Below are 21,426 nucleotides of genomic sequence, written 5' to 3'. Positions count from 1 at the left end.
CGGACAGCTTAGTGCAGCAAATGTGGTTTCTAAGGTTTCTTTACAAAGAGCCTGAGGAAACAGATTCTCAGATATCTGTTGGGTAGCAAAGCTAGTCCTATTAAGCCTACACTTATTGTAGAAGCCTTGATCACTGTACTTACATGCAGAAATCAATCCTCACTCCTACTATTTCAGGGTCCTAAGTTCATGGCAGAATTCAGGATAAAATTAATGCAGAGCACATTTAACTTACACACCACTCAAAACACAAGTTGTGATGGGGAGGGTCCTAATATTTTTTTAAAAAAGACTTATTTATTTGAAATGGCAGAGTGATATAAAGGGAAAAAAAAAACTAAGAAAAAGCAGAATCTCTCATGGGGATGAACGAAGCCAGGCGCTTTCCAAGGTGCACCAGCAGGGAGACGGATCAGAAGCAGTGCAGCCCGGACTCGGGCCAGTGCTCCGCTGTGGACACTGGTGTCGCAGACGGTGACTGAACTCACTGCACTGCAGAAGGGCCCCCGGGGTCTGACTCTAAGTCACAACAGACTCATTTCTCCGCTGATGGGAGCATTTCCTAGTGCCCATAAAAGTCAACAGTCATCAAATCTCACATTCATAGGGCCTTTTACTTACATAAAATGGTATACGTACAAGATTTCTATTGCACAGTCATACAGAACAAACAACTAGTAACAACTCCAACACTCATAATTAATAAAGCAAGGAAAATGAGTCACTATGTAACTACACAGTCACATACTACAGATAGAGTTAGGAGTACTGAATAATTCCTAAGATATTATTTGGTGAAACAGGGTAGAGGGTAATTTGTACCATGTTCTACTATGTGCACAACTTTCACAAGTGAAAAGAGAATAAAATAAAATCCCTGCTGCCCTGTACATACCTAAACACACACACACCCGCAGAGCAGTAACTTCCCTGCAGTGTGGGGCATAAATAGATGTCCAGCTCGGGCTTAGGGGCATTTTACTGTCCATCTGTTCCTACCACTTGAATGTTGAATAATGTACAGTTACAGTCCAAGGGGACACACGTTTCTAAGTCTAATAAGTAAACATGGTCAGAACACCAGTTTCTGTTTGTCAGCACATACATTCACATTAATATGAAACAGACAAATCCACACTGAGAAAATGATTTCAGTAGGTCAGAGCTGAGAACCTGGCTATCCCGTCAGGTGACCCTGGCATTACTATCCTTACCATGGACTTGGAGGTTGTATTTCCTCTCTGTGGCTCCGGCTTCACTGACTGCTACACAGATGTAGTCGCCACGATCAGAGGGTGCAACAGATGCAATCACCAACAATGCACCGCCTTCCAGGATTGAAATGCCAGGCTCTCTGCCAGTCAGCTGTTGGCCATTGTGTAGCCATGTGATGGTGGGCTTAGGTGTGCCTAGATGAGAAATGAAAGCCTGATGACATTTTATCAAAAAAGTTTGACATCGCTATTAAGAGTATCAAGAAGAATTAAGATCTTTGTTGTGACTATAATTTGCACCTACAGGTACTATGTACTTTAATACACTGTACATTTTCTATACTGTGTATTTCTCCTGGCATGGAAACCTGAAGCGGCTGTGGGATGCCATGCTCCTATCCGTGACCAGTCCTGAACCCTCAAGTTCCTGGTGTGAAGTTTATCAGAGTTGTTTTCATCAGACCACCCAAGAGGAGAGTGGACATTCCCTTTGGGAATTAGAGAAAAGCAGAAAATGAAAATGTATTCATCCAACTGAGCAGGTGCAGAGGTAAAGACAGAACAGAAGCAAGATATCGGGATGGCCGCCTAACCAGAGTGCAGGACTGACGTACAGAATACATGTCTTCTCATATTTTTACAAGGCCTGAGACGGTAGATAAGGAACTCCTATCAACACATCTTCTAGAAATCTCACTCCGTTAAATCAAGGCTAGTAGCTCAATTCTTGGGGAAAAAATTAGGAAAGCAGTGAGCAGAATTGCTTGCCTGGATTTATTTCTAACTGACAGAATGGACGGGAATGATGTGCTAACAAATAAAAATGACAAAGCTGCTGTAAACAGTAGAGCCAGAAATGCATGCTGGAAGTAAACAAAGCACTTGGCACTAAGAATAAACAAAATAATGTGCCAAGGAGTATTCTACGCACTCAAATATCTGCTTAACGATAATTAATATTACAAGACTCTGTTAATGATCCCACATTAAATGACAGAAATACTAAACAGTGAATCCAGAATGGCAGGAATGCCACAGAATGTCACTGAGGCGAAACTCGATCAGAATCTCTAATGTAACCAGCATAAGCAAGACGGAATTCACAGCAAAACACGATACAAACGCAGCTGGGCACTCCCGATGAACTCAAGGATTACACTCCGGGTGAAAATGAATGAGCAAGAGTTTTCAAAGTAGAGCAGGGAAGGCAAAGAGTCCAGCTCAACAGTCCAAGGTCCCACGAGAACACGGGGAGAGCACCACCGCTGGGTGTGTTGCATTAAGCCACACACGCACGTCACCTCCTAGAGGCTTTGTACCAGACCCGGCTTCCTTCATTCACACCATGAGAAGTACACTAAAAGCCTGCTAGGTTATCTTATTTTAGTGTTGGCAGAAATGGAGTAATCATTTGTGACAGTTACAGCTGAGAGACAGGCCAGAGCTTGGCACAGAGACAGCTGTGAGCACAGCTGCACACGTGGGAGCACTCAGGGTGTCGGGGACCACAGCCCTTAGAGAGGCTCAGAGGGACACGGCGAGGCTCTGCCTGCCTGTCATGGCTGCAGCTGAAGCAGAGGGTGTCACGAACCACGGATCCAGCACCCAGAGGGAGGGTAACAGTTTCTGAGCCTGTGCACATCTGAGCGGTACAGTAGTACTCTATTGTGAGCAGAGTGTGGACAGGCTTCAGCAGCACAAGTTACAACCTGGTGCTGGGATGACCAGCTCCAAGTGGGCGTAGGAGAAGAGGTGTTTCCAGAATATAGATGTTCAGAAGGAAAGGAGAGTAGCAACTTATACTTCTAGCTGAGGCAAATCTGGAATATTCTGAATGCCTCTGGCTGTCATACTTGAGAGAAACAGCATACTGAAAAAAAAAAAAACCCACCAAAGTGAAGGGAAAACAGACTCAACAAGCTTGAAAGAAGGCAACATCTGCATTAAATAAAATAAAAATTCCTGCGAGGGAAAAATGCTTATTTGGTGAGCTGTTTGTGAAAGAGGGATTAGCTTTTATTATACTGAAGTGCCAGAATAAGGACTGACAGTGGAATTTCATAGAGATGATGACCATTTGGGTTCAAAACAGTTCTGGGTATTACACACCTTTTGCAGGACATGGAAATGCAATGCGTTGATTGGCCACCCTTTCTTGGAATGGAGTGTTAAATGGAGGCTCCAGAACTTCCACTGTGGGCGGCTCTACCGGAAAAACACACACATAATCACAGCCTTTCCTTGGACAACTTCAAATGCTGCAGAGGCGTCATCACCCGCCTGTACTCTAACTACTCTTTTAAACAGGATCCCCATTTCCAGCTGCCTGCCATTTATACCTAGAGGTGACCCAGGGACCTCAAACTCAAACTTTCTGAAACAAAACCTATCTCACGCTTGCCTTGATTTGGTTTTGTTTGCTCTTCCCTCAGTTAAGGCACCCAGCTCTACTCATCCATTTTCTGGTCTTTTTCTCCTGACCCTCCCATCCAGTCACACTGTACCCTGTGTGTCCATATTCCTGCTCTCGACCAATTAACCTTCCCCGCTCTCCAGCAAGCTCTCACTTGTTCCGTGAAAGCATCTGCCAGTCTCTCTTGAGACCCCCACCTTCCCACTCCTCAGCTCCAACCCTCCACACGTCCCAGGGACTCTGCCCCAGGTACTTGTTGGGTCCTTTCCCTTCATTTCCTGGCTCCAACTCCACTCTTTTCCCTGAGCTTTCCCCACAGGGGTCTGCAGCCCTCTGTCCTCACCTTTTTCAGTCAAAACTTCCCTCCCCCAAAGAGCACTCATCTGAAATTCCCCGCCGCGTGTATCACTTCCTCAACTGCAGCTTCTCACAGTCTTCTCTGAACTCTCAAGTCACTAAGCTGGGCTCCCAGCTCGAGTAACAGGACTCATGGCCCATGTTCCCACTTAATCAGGTGCTACTTAACACCACCTTTGGAGAGAGCACTTCCCAAAGTGACCCCAGGCTACAGTACGCTCACACCAACCCTACGCCCTGTGCCCACCACACGCATGTTCTCCATCATAAAGCACCTTGGACAAGCAGCGTCGTCTCCACTTCATCACTGCCTGCTATGTTCGTGGCCACACAGGTGTAAAGGCCGGCGTCGGACAGCGTGGCACGGTCAAAGCTCAGAGTTCCGTCAGGCCGGCTGAGGGGCCACACCCCATCCAGAGGCACACTCCTTCCCTCCTTCACCCAGGAGACCACGGGAGGCGGCGTCCCTTGTGCACTACAGGGTATGTTCACACTCTGCCCAACCTGCACTTTCACATGTTTAGGGCCACGCTGTATCTTTGGAGGCACTGGAAACAGCACCAGAGAGAACATGGATTAAGCTGAAGCCATCTGAATGAGGACTCTCATCGAGAAGCGGCAAGGTGGAAAAGCCCTGTATGGAGCTTTGAAACCAGGGCTTGGACTGGTACGGCTGTGGGTTGGAGGCAGAGCCAGAGGGCACGTTGCAGCCTGTCCCCTTCAGAATGCAGGGGCCATTGCAAGGACCTTCAGGGGTGATGAGAAACAGTAAACACAAAACTCCTACTTTCAAACTGCAGGGACAGCAAATATTTCTAAGATGTCATGAATTTTGGGTTTAAATGCCCCAGTACAAGGCAATCTGGGTAATTTTGGGAGAAAGCAAAATGTGACACCCATCTGCCCCGTGCTCCTGCCTCTGTCCTCGGCGCAGGAAGTTAGGAAGCCTGTTGGAAAGCTCACCCATTCCACAGGGAACCTCGGCCTTGGTCACCAGCCTCGGATGGCCTCCCTTCAGAAATCCACACAAAGAATCCACCCAAATACTGCCAAGGAAGCCCTGCTTTCCACACTTGTGCTGTGCACCGCTGAATCCCTGGCAGCACAGGTATGCGAATTATCCCCCATACGTCCTTAAAAAGGCCCTTTCTTCCATCCTGTTCCAGGGACTCCATGAGTGAGCCCTTTGTAAAGGTTGTAACAACCGCCTTCTAAATTTGATAGTATTGTTATCTTTTTTTAAAACTTTTTTTTTCAAAAATAAGAGCAATACACAGGGAGAAACAGCTCTTCCATCCCTCGATTAATTCCCCAATGGCCACAGCAACCAGACGTAGGTCCAGCTAAAATCAGGAGCCAGGAATTTCACCTGGGAAGCCCATGTGACAGGGACCCAAGTACTTGGGCCACCTTCTGTCTTTCCAGATACATTGGCAGGAAGCTGGATCAGAAGTGGAACAATTAGGACTGGAAACCATCTTTTGATATGGATGCTAATGTCATACGCAGTGGCTTAACCCTCTGTGCTACAATGCCAGACCAAATTATTGTTTTATGAAAGAGAAGAATGAAGGTTAGAGAGGTAAGGTACTAAATGAACGCCCTGGAGTAATATAAATGACAGGCTTCCATCTGGTCTCAAATCTGGTCAACAGGATAGCACCACAGGGACAATCCGAGGAGGAAATCAGGTTAAGCTGTCCCAGGACTCCTGTTCTGCTACCTGAACACCTTGCACCCACACTCTGCCTGGCTTTGCGTAGGTGCTGTGCCAAAGGGGCTGAGGGATCCATCATTTGGGCGTGCTGAATGGCAAGATACAGCAGACTAATCAGAGAGTGGCAATGGAGTCAATGAACCCAGGGAACAGGACGTTCAATATACGGGCACCGTAGCCAGTTTATGAAAAATGCAGTTATGAGATGCTCATTTGGGGGCAAAACAATCTGAAACTCCTGCATAATTCTTCTTTCATGAACATCTTCCACAGACTTTTTTTTTTTTAACATTCTAACATTGGTTTGTAGAAATGCTTGCAGCAAGTCCTCACAGCAAACAGGTGTGACCTCTCCTGCCAGTGGACACTGTGTACAGGCTACTGGCCGTGTGGCACCTGCTGTGGCCCTATCTCCTGCAAAGTGAGTGCCTTTTCAGAGAGGGACATGCCATGACCTCCACTTCTCAGAAGTGAAAGAGGATGTTACTCCAGTTTAAGATAAGCATGCGTCCCCTTCCCACAGCAGTTGAAGCATCATGCTGGTCTAACGCAGAAAGGGAGACTGCTACAAAGGATCCTCTACATTCAATTTACAACGAAGAAAAGAAAGGAAAATTCCATTAGGTGGTTGACTGGTGCGCTCACGAGGAACAAGATAGCTCATGACACAATTACGAATGCCATTTGTCAGTTGCAGCAACAATGACCTAATTCATTTATGTGGAACTGGAAGAAAGGTGTTTGCAAGAGGTGAAATAATGGAGGCGAAAGTTCTGAGCATGTTGGATAGGACGATGAAGGGGAAACCCACTGGAAACTCGTTGTCACTACTGTGGACCATCCTCACATGGCCAATTATAATGACATTAATGAGACCAAACAGCTGAAAGGGAGCTACCTGGAAGCTATTGTGGGTTAGTTCAGAGCATACAAGGTCCTTGATGGAAAACCAGAAAATGAATGTGCATACCTTTCCCGGAAAACTCACCATGGACATTTAACTTCACAGACTGAGTCACGCTGCCAGCAATGTTGGTGGCAACGCACAGATACATGCCGGTGTCTGCCATGCGGGTCTCGGCGATCTTCATGGACCCAGAGGAGAGGAACGTGTGTCTAAAGGGAAAGCACACAGGACGCTGAAGGACAGGGGTCATCTACTCCCCGCCAGCTGGACTTCAGGCTAAGGGGCCCACTCTGCAGCAGGTCCTGAAGCTTGTCTCCCATCTGTGATGCATCCCTACACACCTTAAAGTCAGGAATTTCTGTAATTGTTTTACATATTCTGTATGATATTCTTACACAGAATTCACTTCTTCTACCTCTAAGTCTAATCTAACGATCTGAAATGACCAAATAATTGATCATCTCTTAAGTTACAGGTACACCAAGCAAATGCATTATTTCAGTACTCTCAGAATTTCTTCTTGAGTATTTTTCCTCCACTGCTTCATAACACAGCACACTGAGATAAAGACATGAAGAAGGTACTGATGCTCTCAAACATTTTCCATCTATTCTTCAAAACAAGTAACAGCAACTGGAATGACCAACAGATGAACGTTACTGGATTAAATTCTGTTCAGATCCTTTTAGGACATACAGAAGGTAGAGAGATCTATCCAATATAAAAAATATCTTGTAAAGCTAAAGCAAGCAAAGTGAGTTACTGGCCCAGAGACACACAAACAGATAAACGTTAGAGACAGAGGTTTCCAGTGGCTTAAGGAGTCACCGTGTGCCTGCATGTGTCAGAGGAAAGCAGGACTCCTCAGAACGCTGCAAGGTGGTCGGCTTTCCAAAGGAGAATACGGCAGTGCAGTCACAACACTACTCAAGGTTGATTAATACATTCATGGTTAAGTTTAGAATCTTACTAAGGAACACACAAAAAAAAACACAAGTCTAAAAAAGCACCTAAACAGTGAACTGCTTTAAAATGTAAAATGTGTACAACCAAAGGCTATGTGTAAACAGACTCTAAGCCACTGTGATTAACTTAGACTTCTCAGCACACACACACGCCAACTGATACCAAGAATGAAGACCCGCTTTCTACACACCACAGGGAAAACACAAGTTTCTAGAACGCCCCACAGGAAACTGAGGGACTCACGAATCAGACAACAGCCAACAAACAGGCCACGTGCTCTCTGCTCACTGGAAGCCATTTCCCAGCCACCAACTGGCAGAGATGTGTGGGCCAACGGCCTGACTGAGCGGACAGCAGAGGACACGTGCTCCTGTTGGCAGGTCGGTCAGCACCAGGCCCCGGAGAGCTCCCAGCCCTCACAGAGCAGGAATCCACTCTCAAATCCGCAGCTCTTCCCAAAGACAGGGAGGATAAAATGAGAGTCACCGAAAAGCTGTGACTGCTCACACTTAATAAAAAACGGCAAGAAAGAACTAGAATGTCCACAAACAGGGGAATGGACAAATAAAATACAGAAGCCAAAATAAACAAACTGAATCTGCCTTGCAGCAGTGGTTAAATGCTCGCATTGTAAAGCATGCTACAATGGCAAAGTGATACACAGACATGCAAAAAAATTAAAACACACAGAGCAGTACGCAGCATTGCAGACGTTAATGATGGCATGTAAGATGTACACTAAGTTTATGGCAGTGTTTGCCCCGGGAGAAACAAAATAAATTCTAATTTGGAAAGTGAATGCTAGAAGTCAAGCTTATCTGTAACACTGTATTTTTACTCAAAGATATTCAAGAAACAGCTATTTTCAAAGAGACCATAATGTTACCTAAAGTCATTCTTTATTTTTCTGCTCGCAGTGGTAGGAAAATTGTGCCAGCAGAAGCCTGCGTCGCTAGAATCATCTATCGGTGAGTCCAGCAGACAATGGCTGAGACTGTAGTTTACTCCACTAGAGACTTCCGGTACTGGAGACTCCACTAGACAATCAGAGCATGAGGTTGCAGAGCGGACACCATCACTGTCCTCACAGGCACGAAGACAGGAGGGTCAGGACACCCAGCAACAACTTAGCTGGCAGTTCCGGGACAGGCTCGAAGTGCCAGCACGAATCTGAACTCACATCTACACTGCGGCAGAGGCCCAGCCCTCCACTCGGGGCATACTTCCTGCAGCCTGCCTGCCTGCCCCTGGATGCACTCAGTGGGTCGGGGTTCATCTACAAGACTCCCCTATCCAGTGAAGGCCAGAGCACAGCAGCTGGCCCTTCTGGGGGGTTATGGTGTCCAGGGGAGAAGAGTTCTGTGCACACCACACATGGGCTCCCAAAACCTACCTGCAGACCACTCCACTGCAGTAACTCCCGAATAAACTGGGAGATTACAGCCAAGCGGAGGCTTGCATTTCTGACGTTAACAGGTAGATGCGCATTGAGTTACCTCAAATTTCCAAGTTTTGTTTTTCTGCCTGAGACATCAGGCAATCTGAACAGGCATGGCCACCTGTGACAGGAAGCCTGTTTCTGCGGTTCCAAGGCAGCTCAGGCCTCCTACCTTGGAGAGAAAGGCGAGATGAGCTGGGTCTCCTTGGCCCAAGTGATGACGGGTGGGGGAAGGCTCTTCACTTCACATGGGAGAGTCGCCTCCTCCCCTGCCAGGATGGAGATCTCCACGGGCTGCTCATGTGACGGTCCTCGCTGCTCTCCAAACACTCGGGGTCTTACTAAAAGAAACACACACTTTGCAAGGGAAGGCATACATTGAAAACAAAGCACAGTTCAATCTGCATTCAAATATGGACGCCCACGGTCCTCATTAATTTATTAACAGTTGCTGCTTATTCCCAAGTTTCTGGACCTATCTGCAATTTTCCATTAATATGTTCATTATGAGAGCAAAAGGGAGAAGGGTGAGCGGGCTCCTTTTCAGCAAAGCCGTTCAGAACACAGCTGGGCACTCTGCTGACGTGCCCTCCTGGAGCCGGCCTCCTGGGAAAGTCACCCCTCCGGGCACAGCAACACCCGAGACATAGCTGGGGTTCGGCTGTGCCGGGAATTTTAAATAACGTGAAGAGGGTTGGGTGTAATAGGCATACTTCTTGGGAAAACACCATAAAAATTTTCCAAACGACTATGCAATTACTTCCCTTCAAGACAGACCCTCGGGGGTGATTTGGATTGGCAGTGAAGATGCATTTTTATACCAAATACAAACTTGAAGGGGAACAACTCCCTTCCGGGGTACAGCCATCCAGCGTTGGCTTTGGAAGAGAGCCCTGACCAAGGGAAACACTGCTGCCAGCCCTCACCATAGACAGTGAGCTGCACCTTCCTCCTGGCGTGGCCAGCTGCGTTGGTGGCCGTGCACACGTACTCCCCGCTCTCCTGGGCCCCAGGCGACAGCACCGACAGACTGCCTTCAGCCCCTGCTGAGAACCTTGCACCGTCGATGGCAATAGGCTCTCCCTGCTGCGAAACACAAGGAACCAAGAGTTATTTTCTAAAGATAATAAAGGGGTAATTTCATATCTGGAAGAAGAAGAGAAAATGAAAACCACTGATTGACAAGGGAGAAAATGTCTGTTTTTTTTAGATGTTAAACTGAAAAGAGTTTCTTGTAAGAAAAACAGACAAATCAAAGTACTGACAGTGCCGTTTTCTCCACACCAAACCATGCGCTCTTCCTTCCGGAGCTGCTTGGAAGGGGAGAGGAGGAGAGGAGGAACGGGACGGCTGGGACAGGGGACAGGGAAGCCAGGGAACACTCTAGAGCACTCCACGTGGATCGACCTTGGCTTGCAATGAGAGACAATCTTCCATCCACTGCTTTATTCCTCAGATCCAGGATCTCTTGGGCTGTGGCACGAACCCAGGTAGCTCAGCCATGGTCTTTGCCTCCCGGGCCTGCACTGGCAGGACACCAGAGCCAGAGCCGGAGCTGGGATTTCAACCCAAACGCTCTGAGGAGGCACGTGGGCGCCCTGCTCTAGCTCCCACACAGTCCTCTGCCACCCAGGGAGCGGCACAGGCCACATCTCACAACTGAGTGTCGGAACCCAGTGAGAGGGCAGCAGCTTCCTCTGGATCCCAGAACCGGTAGCGGGGTGCTGGTACTGGAACCCAGCAGTTAGGCTCTGAAGAAGCCCAGATTCTTAACCTCTGTGTCTGGCAACCACACAGCAGCCAGTCCAGAAAGACATCCTTTATGCAATTTCCTTAAGACGTGCTAAACTTCTACTCGGTGTCATATTCTGTGAGCTTTGGGGAGCAGCTCCGCCACTGCGCTCTTGTCTAAAACACAAAAATGGCAAACTTTCTGTATTCAAGCAGATGTCAACACCAATTTACTCCTATTTCTCAAAGCCTGTAAGTTGTAGATTATGCAAATGAGGCTTTTCACTACTGTATCACCATTTTATACTTCATATTTGATAGATTCAAATAACATTTCAGCTAGTATAACACCTTTTTGGTTTTCAAAGATAGAAAATGGTTTCCTCAGGAAATTGGTTTTTTTCTCACTTCTAAAACACAGGTAGAAGGTACCAAATACAAGACTGGACAGAGGGAAACGAATTTGCGTATGTTAGATAGTCGTGACGGTCCCACGGTCATGTGGTACAAAAAGGGAAACCCAGGCTACGACATCAGGTGGGAGGGACCTTGGCAGGTGTTTGGTGCAATCGTCTACCAGTGACGCGACAGTGAACACTTCTGAAGCACAGCCTGTGCTTCTAGAACTTTTCTTGGTGCAGAACATGTTCTAAGACTCTCTTCCACTTCTTGTCCTGGCCTCACACCCTCCCAATCTTTTTTTTTTTTTTTTTAATTATTTATTATTTAACTTCAGTAATTACATTGTATTATGTGACACAGTTACATAGATACTTGGGTTCTCCCCACCCCTCCCCAAACCCTCCCACCATGGTGGATTCCTCCACCTTATTGCATAACCACAGCTAAAGTTCAGTTGAGATTTCCCCATTGCAAGCGTATACCAAACATAGAGTCCAGCATCTTATTGTCCCGCCAAGTTCAACGGCTTCTTAGGTATACCCTCTCTGGTCTGATGACAGAGCCAGCAGAGTATCATCCCAGTCAATTGAAAGCTCCAACATACCATCAGCAAAAATTTACATCATTATGGAATTAATTGAGATAGTAATGAGTAACCAATATGTTAAAAGTAAATGCGGGTTCCCAGCCACCTTCTGTGACCACCTCACCTATACTTCAATTTTAGTTTATACACAACATATAACATTCAAAACATAACATGTTATACATAACATCATATCATCTTAAATTAAGGCAGACATGTGGTATTTAACCTTTTGGGATTGGCTCATTTCCCTTAGCATTATGGTTTCCAGTTTGGCCCATTTGGCCACAAAGAACTGCATTTTGTTTTTTTTAATAGCTGAGTAGTATTCCATGGAGTAGATGAACCATAGCTTTCTTATCCAATCCTCTTTTGATGGGCATTTTGGTTGTTTCCATGTTTTTGCAATTACTGATTGTGCTGCTATGAACATAGGAGTACATGTTGGTTTCTCATAGAACAAGTGTTCTGGATATATTCCTAGGAGTGCTATTGCTGGATCATACGGTATGTTGAATTTGAGTTGTTTGAATATTCTCCATACTGATTTCCATAGAGGCTGTACCAGCCTGCAGCCCCACCAGCAGTGGAGTAGGGTTCCCTTTTCCCCGCAACCTCGCCAACAAGTGTCGTTGGTGCTTTTATTCATGTGGGCCAGTCAAAACCACGGATAGCTAGAACTATCCTGAAGAACAGGAAGTTAGCAGGGGGAATCACAGTTCCGGACCTCTGGACATACTATAGGGCAGTGGTTATCAAAACAGCGTGGTACTGGCACAAAGATAGAGAGGAAGATCAATGGAGCAGAATAGAAACGCCAGAAGGAAACCCCACAGATACAGCCAAATAATCTTTGACAAAAAGACAAATGACAACCCAGGCAAATGGGAAGGTCTGTTCAATAAATGCTGCTGGGACAACTGGTTGATAGCCTGCAGAAACAAAAAAATAGATCCACATCTCTCACCATACACTAAGATCAGATCTAAATGGATAACAGATCTAAACCTACATCCAGAAACCTTCAAACTTTTGGAAGAAAATGTTGGAAACACACTGGAACACTTAGGGGTAGGCCCTCACTTCCTAAAAAAGACTCCAGATGCAGTAGAAATCAAGACCAAAATAAACAATTGGGACCTCATCAAACTAAGAAGCTTCTGTACAGCTAGAGAAACAATCAACAAAGTAAAAAGGCAACCCACAGAATGGGAGAAGATCTTCGCACACGACATAGGTGATAGAGGGCTAATATCCAGAATATACAAAGAGCTACAAAACAACCAAAATGTCAAAACAAACAACCCACTCAAGAAATGGGCACGGGAAATGGGCAGACACTTCACAAAGGAACAAACCCAAATGGCAAATAAACATATGAAAAAATGCTCAAGTTCCCTGGCAATAAGGGAAATCCAAATTAAAACATCAATGAGGTACCACACCCTCCCAATCTTAGCACGGCTCTAGAGGACAGGGCCTCACACCATGCCAGGGGATTTCCTGCACTCAAATCTTCATCTGAAGTCCCGGGAGGCTCCTCGGCTGTACACAGGCGGCCAGCACTGGCAGGGTGTGCCTTCTCAGAGGGACTCATGGAGAGGCCCTGGCTGGGAAAAGCTCATATCTTCAGCTGGAAGCAGCCAGTCCAGCCACGCCTGTTAGGGAGCCCACCCCACCTCGGGTGAGTCTCTGGGGACTGCTTTCCTATCGCACACCCCTTTGTGTTCGACGGGGAACAGGACTGGATGTAGTCTTTACCTTGGACCAGGTGATGGTGGGCTGCGGAATGCCACTTGCTCTGCACGGCAGCGTCACGGGGACGCCTTCGATGGTGCTGAGTGTCTGCTGCCCATGCTGAATGGTCGGCAGGACTGCAAGGGAAGGCGAAGCTGAGCAACCACTCTACTTTTTACAGTTTCAGTATCACCTAAACACTTACCCAAACAAGAAATGACTCGGCATTTTCTGTAGCAAGGTAATCCCTGTAAAGGGATGTGTTAAACGAAGGATATATGAGTCAGGATCCACACAAATTTAATAAAAACCAAAAACCAAAGAGCAAGTGAAGAGCAGGTGATATCTTTGCTAACAGAAATAAAAGAAAATTCATTTTCGTCCTGGAAACGTTAGAACTATACCTTGAGAGTCGCACATTGAATAGAAGAACAACTTTTTGAGATTTATTTCATTTATTTGAAAGGCAGAGTTTAAGAGACAGAAGAGAGAAGAAGAAGGGATCAGAGAGACGAGCAAGAGGTAGAAGAAGGGGGAAGAGAAGGAGGGGGGAGAGAGGGATGGAGAGAGAGAGCAAGAGAGACAGACAAAGATCTTCCATCCGCAGGTTCAATTACCAAATAACTGCATCAACCACACCAAAGCCTTGAGCCAGGAACTTCATCTGAGTCTCCCACATGGGTGGGAGGGGCCCAGGCACTTGGGTCATCCTCCACTGTTTTCCCAGGCACAGTACCAGGGAGCTGGATCCGCAGTGGAGAAGCCAGGACTTGAACTGGAACACATCTGGACACTTCGAGGAGGGCGGAGGCCTTGCCTGCTGTGCCACAACACTGGCCAAGACCAAGCATCCTTGATCACTACCCACTGCCCACTGAGTGGGGATGTAAGCCCTGCTCCAGGGAACAGGGCTGCTTAACCAATTACAAGTGAAATATTCATCTAGACACAAGAATCTCCCAGTGGGCTATTGAATTTAACCCCGAAAAAAGACTTTGAATTTACATTTAAAAGACTAAAACCCTTTTAAGTCAATGTTCTTCAGTAAGAAATTTAGAAAGAACTCAAAAACTAGCATCATGTAAGTAGGAGAAAAAAGAATGCTTATTACTCTATCATGTGCATATTACAATTAGTCAGAACCAAGTTACACACAGAAATGGTAAGTACATCATGCCTTCAAAATAGCAATTTTGATTAAACATGTTTCTGTACAGAAAGCTCATAACCACAGCAGGAACTCAACAAATATCCCATTTGCAAGTGGGTTTGAAAAGTTTCATGGAAATTTCGTATTATCCATGAACTTTCTGAAGTGCCTTCTATTCCCTGGAACGATGAGACAGAAACTGCTCTATAGGGTTCACTTGCCCCATCTTGTTTGACACCACATTTTTCCAGAATTATAACTACCCTGGAGGAGAAGCTTGCAGAACAAGAGGTACTAAAGTCATGGTTTCAAAACTCTCCCTGGAAGGCACGGACGAGGAGTGGAGCATCGCCACACGTTGCCAGGCTGGGCTCGTGCTGCAGTATTGGCAACTGTCCACAGCATGGATGCCAGCCCGCACGCTAAGGCAGACACTGGTCAGGGCCAGCATGCAGTAGTTGACTAACCACGCTGCCAACTGGTGGTAGCAAGGAACAAGCCATGTGTTAAAACCCAGATTGAGCTAGACAGCGACGAAGGAGAGTGCTAAATGCAAGCAGCGGCTCTGATCACTGCTCGCACTTGGAAGGGACTTTCTCTCCAGACGATTCACAGAAACCCGGGTGACCAACTGCCGCACCATGCGAACACGCATTCCTATCCGCAGTCACTCATGAAAAAGAGCCTTTAAAAATTCATTTTTCTATTTTAATGGACAAGGACATTATTTGGACTAGACTTTACAAAACTTGTTCATTTTAATCTGCCTTACTTTTCTTTTTGACATTTTCTTTCAGAATGGCTATAAATATAAAACAAATACGGCGAGATAGTAGCATACCCTTCACTCCAGTTCCCCACTATTAACATCTCGGATAATCTTTGAACCACACTCGGCTTCCCCTACCTCTTCTGTCCAAACTTTTTTTTTTAATCGTCCCTTCTTCCCCATCTCCAGCCTCTGCCAGTGACAGTCTGCATTCGGCTGTCTTTTCTATTTTAGCTCCCACATAGAACGGAGACCCACACAGCTGACTGAACTCCATGGTAGACACACATTTCCTTTCTCTGCATCTGACAGTGGACACCGTGGCCAACTCTGGCCACTGAGACAGTATTAGAACCTGGGGGAGTAGGCACCTCTGCACACAGTGACCTCGTGTCTTCTTGGGCTAGATCCCTGGTGGTGGGACTGCAGATTACATCGTGGCTTCCTCTCTAGTTTTTAAATGAAGTTCCACACTGTTTTCCACATATATATCAGGTTGTTTTAGGTACAAGTGGTGCACTTTCAAATCAGAAGCTGTGCGATCTCCAGCTGTCTGTATGTATGAATCTATCTATCCATCTATGTCTGCTTTTTGCCCAGGGTCACTTGGTCGTTCCGCATCCTCTGTGATTGCACAAACATTTTAGGATGTCTTTTTCTAATGTGGTGACCAATGTCACTGCTACTTTCATGGGGTATGCACTGCATCTGGGGTTTCTTCAGGTAGCAGCACCTTAATAATATTAATTCTTTCCAAAAAAATGTTTAAGCCTGAACAGAGAATACATTTCCATTTTCATGTCCTTGATAATTTATCAATGTTTTTTAAATTTCAATGTATAGATATTGATATTTTGCTTCTTTCACTGAATTCATTCCTACATATCTGACTTTCACAGCTACTGCGCATTGGGATTTTTGTGTCTCTTTCAGCAAGACTATCACCGCTGCATCAGCATTCTACTGTCTTCTGCATTGATCCTGTATCCTAGACCTTTACTAACACGGTTTCTCAGTTTTTCTATCTTTTGGTGGCATGTTTGGGGTGTCATCTGCAAACAAGGCTATTTGGCTCTCTTCTTCCTAATTCCAGAGTGGAGGAGAGACAAAGAGGAAGATCTTCTGTCCAATGATTCACTCCCCAAGTGAGTGCAATGGCCGGTGCTATGCCAATCTGAAGCCAGGAGCCAGGAACTTCTTCCAGATCTCCTACACGGGTGCAGGGTCCCAAGGCTTTGGGCCATCCAAAACTGCTTTCCCAGGCCACAAGCAGGGAGCTGGATGGGAAGTGGAGCTGCCGGGATTAGAACTGGCGCCCATGTGGGATCCCGGCACATTCAAGGCAAGGACTTTAGTCACTAGGCCACACCGCCAGGCCCTATTCTTTTACATATATATATATATAAATAAAATACATATTAAATGAGTGGATGGTGAAGCATACCAAATAGTCTTAAAGGTAGAGATTCAGAAGTATGCAAGAATTGTCCTGCTAATTAACATACAACAGAGGAATAGAGAAGGTGCCACTGCATCACATGGCTCGAATGCTTCCTGTGTTGACGCCCAAATGTTTTCTGGATTTTCTTTTTGTCTTTATTGACTGACTGACTTACTCATCTTGGACTAAAATGGAAGAACAAATGTGGCAAAATTCCTACAATTTTTTGCATCAGAATCAAGCATATTATTGATGTGTCTGTCTTCTCACCCCTGAGATGTGGCAGGCAGATTTGGCATCATAAGGAGTCCTGTCACTCTTTGACCCTGGTGACCATTTGCTCTCAGAATCTTTAACACAACATCCAGGCATTTGTTAGCAGATGAAGGGAGAAAATAGAAGAAAATTTCTACACCTGATTTGGTATTGAAATTTACTTGAAAGGCAAAGTGACAGAAATGGAGACAGGCACACAAACAGAGTGAAAGAGAGAGCGAGCAAGCGAACGAGCAGCAGCAAGAGAGATTCCTTCTGCTGTTCACTCCTCCAACTGCCAAGCCCTAATCAGGAGCCAGGAAGTCCTCCTGTGTCTTCCACAGGAGTGCCTGAGACCCAAATGCATGGACCACCTTCACTGCCTCCCTAGGCATGCCAGCAGGAGCTGCAGGAAGAGGGGAGCCAATGGGAATCGACACAGGCCGTTGGTGTCACAGCTGTGATGTAACTGGCCCCACACTGGAACCCAAACACGCCACAACCTCCAGGAACCCCATGATCTCGTCTGCAGAAAAAGTTACATGACAATATCCAATGGGCATTATGCACCTGCTGTTTTCGACTACAACCAATTTAGTGTTGGCTTTAGTACTTCTTAAAATGTTTTCTTCAGGAAGATTTTTCTGGTGACGCTGGCAGATACTTGATATATAACTTACAGCACAGGAGGAGCTGTTTACAACAGGAGGAGGCATAAGTGCAGTCACTGAATGTTTCAAAGACCAAACACAATTTTCAAATGAATGGATTCTGAATCTTTGCTCTAAAAATGGAATCATTTTTAAATAAGTCTTCCCTGCTGTTTTCTTCCTTATAATATCCAGCTCTGTAAACAAAGATGTTGCAAAATCTCCAATGGAAGTAATCAAAAATCATAAAACTTCATTAAACTATGAAGCTACCACTTTTGTATGGGAATGCAAAATAAATACGGTAAGTCTTCGTCATGAATGGAAAAAAACTGCGTCTGGATTTTCTTCTTTGTGGTCGTGAAGTTATCCAACCATGTGTAATCACACTACTGGGAGCACGTGATGTGACCTTCAGAAAAGCTGAGGTCACTTCCAGCTCAAACACAGAGGAGTCATTCGCTGTCTGCACAATCCAAAAGAAATGGCAACTTGGACTATATAATCAGCTCAGCTTGGCCTGAAATTAAAATCTGTTTTTGAACATAACTCTTTCAGAACTGAATTCACTTCAGTCAATTAAAAATATCACTTATAAAAGTCTTGGCCAGACTTAGCTGGTGATTCCAAAGTGGGTCTTTCAGTGTACACAGGAAAGGGAAATCTGGAAACAGCATCAACAATGCAGATACTGTTCAAGAAATAACAAGTAACAATTAGGAGAGTGTCCATTTATGATTAGAGGAACAAGGGTTACTTGAGAACACATCTGAACATGGCTTGGAAGCGCTCAGATCAGGTGTTTCCCTTACCATGCACGACCACAGAGGTCGTCCTGTTACTGGATCCGGCCACGCTGCTGGCCACACAGGTGTACTGCCCTCCATCCTGAAGCCGAACCCTTTCGATGTGGAGGCTGCCATCGCCGCGCACAGTGACATAAGGATTCTGGACCAACTGAAGGTGAACAAAGGTAATTCTAGGTCACAAAGGCTAGATTTTAAGCCAAAGCTAAGTTTTTTTCCAATTGGGTTATTAATCATGTCATCATGTAAAAAATATTATATCACCCTTAACTGGGGAACAAACAAGTAGCATGAACTGCCACCAAGAGTATTAATTATAGTCCTCCCCCCGAAGGTTTCTATAGATTACACCTGCCAATAGCCGTCAGAAAGTTAGACACACACTGGATATCACTTTCCTATGCTTCTGCAGATTCTTTTATCACGGGGGATCAAAAGTAATCTGCACTTTTGGGTTATACTGTTCTTCTCCAAGAAGCCTTCCCTACCATCTGCCAGCTACATGACGCTTTCATTCTGGGACACAGGCACTCGTTCAAGTTGAAGAGCAGCAACTCAGCAGCCATGTCCATCCCTGTCTGGAGCCATGGCAGGACAGAGGCATGGCCGGCGAGAATGGTCCCCTCAGAATCCGTGCCATGTATGGAAAGTGCAATGGGGCACTTAGTGATCAGACAGTGCCACCCCATAAAAGCACTGAGCGTTCAAAATGTATTTATTTGTATTAACTCGAAAAGCACAGACAGACTGCATCTGCTGGTTCACTCCCCAAATGGATGACACCAGCTGAGGCTGGGCCACACGGACACCAGAGCTGGGGATTCTATTCTGGTGCTACACATGAGTAACAGCAACCAGGTACAGGAGCCACCGTCTGCTGCTTCCCAGTCAGCAGGCTCATTTCCTGTTTTCTGTGAACAGGAACAATGTGCAGTTTCTTAGATGCAGTCAATTCACTTTGAATCAGCCCCTCACAACGGGAGGGATCCTCGGCGCTCTGCCGGGTGAGGGGAACGCTGCGGAGCACATCGAACCCGCTGGCTGTGGCTGCTGTCTACAAGAAATGTCAACGAATGCAAAGCTCCCCACACTCCTTCCTAACGGAAAGTCATTTTCTGAAAAACAGCAACACAACAAGATCTACATTTTTAAACTCATGAAAGAAGATGTACTGTTTGAAGTTAATAAAGCTAAAAAGAGACTTTATGGGAATATTAACATTTCATAATATCCTACAGAGGAGGTTATAAACATTTCAATGGTATGAAAATTACATCACCATCTTTATAAATTATGTGGATGATGTTAAACATGTAAGTGAAGAATAGCTTCAGTACATACACGATTAACTTTTGTCAGCTTATTACATTGATTTTTTTTTGGTGGCTGGAAACCGGAAATACGAATTTAAACTTTGAAGAACATTTAAAACGTCCATACCACAGCTGAATTCTTAATCCACCGACGCTCTGGAATGGGATTTCCAGCCAACAGCGTACAAGGCAGCGTGAGCTGCTGGCCCTCCACAACACTGGCCACCGAAGGGCTGATTCCAACCAGAGGGGCAACTGAATCAGACACAGAACAGGCACTTTCAACTCCATTTCACCCAACACAAAGCAAGTTATTTTATAGGTCACGAGGACTATTGGGCATGTCATGAAACTCCTAATATATAGGAACAAACATCTTGAGTGTAAATTTGGACAGAAACAACCCTTTCAGGCACAGGTTGGGCCACAGGGTAGGCAAAAACAGCACAGGAACGTACGGCGTGGGGGTCAGAACTGTCAGCTAAGACATCTGCAATGTTCCAGTACAAGAGTGGTGGCCACTGAGAGTTCCCATCAGCACAGTGTCAGAGCCACCCCATCCTGGGGAAACACTGACTTAGAAACGGGAACAGCTGGAAGGTGTGGCATCAAGGAGGAGGTTACAATAGCACGTCGTGGGATGGATTCCCTTACATGAAACGGGACAGAAATGTTGTGAATAAGTCCTTTTCTTAGAAATCCATATATTTCACATGTGCCAAAGCCCAAAGGTGTTTTTGATTTGTTTTGGGTTTTTTTGGAAAGGTTAAGTGTATGTGAACAAATGACAGGAGAGACACTAATAAGATTTTACAAAAGGAGATGAATGGGCACCATGCGCTGAAGTCACATTAAGTACCACTGTAACTTAAAAATGAAAAAGAACTCGAAAGAATAAACACATGAATATAAACTTAGTGCATGATCCTGTGGGCATCCGAATTCGGGAAGAGAACACTCAATAAGCTGAATTAACTTATCCACTATTTAAAAATCTGCAAAGACAATGTCATGAGGATTCAGATGGCACACGTCATCAGGTAACTGCACCAGGACTCCACCGCTTCTCTAAGCATCCACGCCCTCACCGTTAGACTCGATGTGTCTAAATCCACCTTAACTTCTTCAGGACAGGACAGGCATTTTCAGCAGCTGCTGATTAGTGCCAACACTCTGTGAAACACCAGCTGGTGTGGGAAGGGAACGCCAGTCTGGCGTTTGGGTATTTACTTGGTTTAACAAAAAAGAAACACAGCCAGAGAGGATGTAGTGAAGCCATCCACCTCGGAAGCATGGGGTGCCGGCACGTTCTCTTACCGAGTCCTGTCACTGTGACGGTCGTCTGGGACTGGATCTTTCCAAACTGGTTTTCAGCTTCACAAATGTATGTTCCTCTGTCACTTGCCCATAAGTCTGAAAAAGAAGAACTTATTTACTCCTTCCCAGCAGCTTGGAACATGAACTATGCTCCTGGCTGAGCACCACACCCCTTCAGCAGCGGCCTGGAGCATGAACTACATGCCTGGCTTACCACCACAATCTGTGGACAGGAGGTGAGGGATGTCTTCCCAGAA

The 21,426-nt window shown here is 45.7% G+C and overlaps 1 protein-coding gene across 1 annotated transcript in view; it reads right to left on the bottom strand.

Moving 5' to 3' along the window:
* Positions 1-21,426, bottom strand: part of HMCN1 (hemicentin 1) — a 366,339-nt gene that overhangs the window by 167,463 nt on the left and 177,450 nt on the right. The window contains exons 17-26 of the mRNA XM_036495278.2: positions 21,170-21,265; positions 19,980-20,107; positions 18,546-18,690; positions 13,493-13,605; positions 9,939-10,098; positions 9,185-9,353; positions 6,690-6,817; positions 4,260-4,532; positions 3,324-3,419; positions 1,215-1,409 (exon numbers count right to left, since the gene is read on the bottom strand). Of these exons, the coding sequence (XP_036351171.2) occupies positions 1,215-1,409; positions 3,324-3,419; positions 4,260-4,532; positions 6,690-6,817; positions 9,185-9,353; positions 9,939-10,098; positions 13,493-13,605; positions 18,546-18,690; positions 19,980-20,107; positions 21,170-21,265 (1,503 nt within the window). The remainder of the gene's footprint in view (positions 1-1,214; positions 1,410-3,323; positions 3,420-4,259; positions 4,533-6,689; positions 6,818-9,184; positions 9,354-9,938; positions 10,099-13,492; positions 13,606-18,545; positions 18,691-19,979; positions 20,108-21,169; positions 21,266-21,426) is intronic.

This window comes from Ochotona princeps, chromosome 10 (assembly GCF_030435755.1).
Source record: "Ochotona princeps isolate mOchPri1 chromosome 10, mOchPri1.hap1, whole genome shotgun sequence".
Lineage (NCBI taxonomy): Eukaryota > Metazoa > Chordata > Mammalia > Lagomorpha > Ochotonidae > Ochotona > Ochotona princeps.
This window is presented reverse-complemented; position numbering and strand designations above follow the sequence as displayed.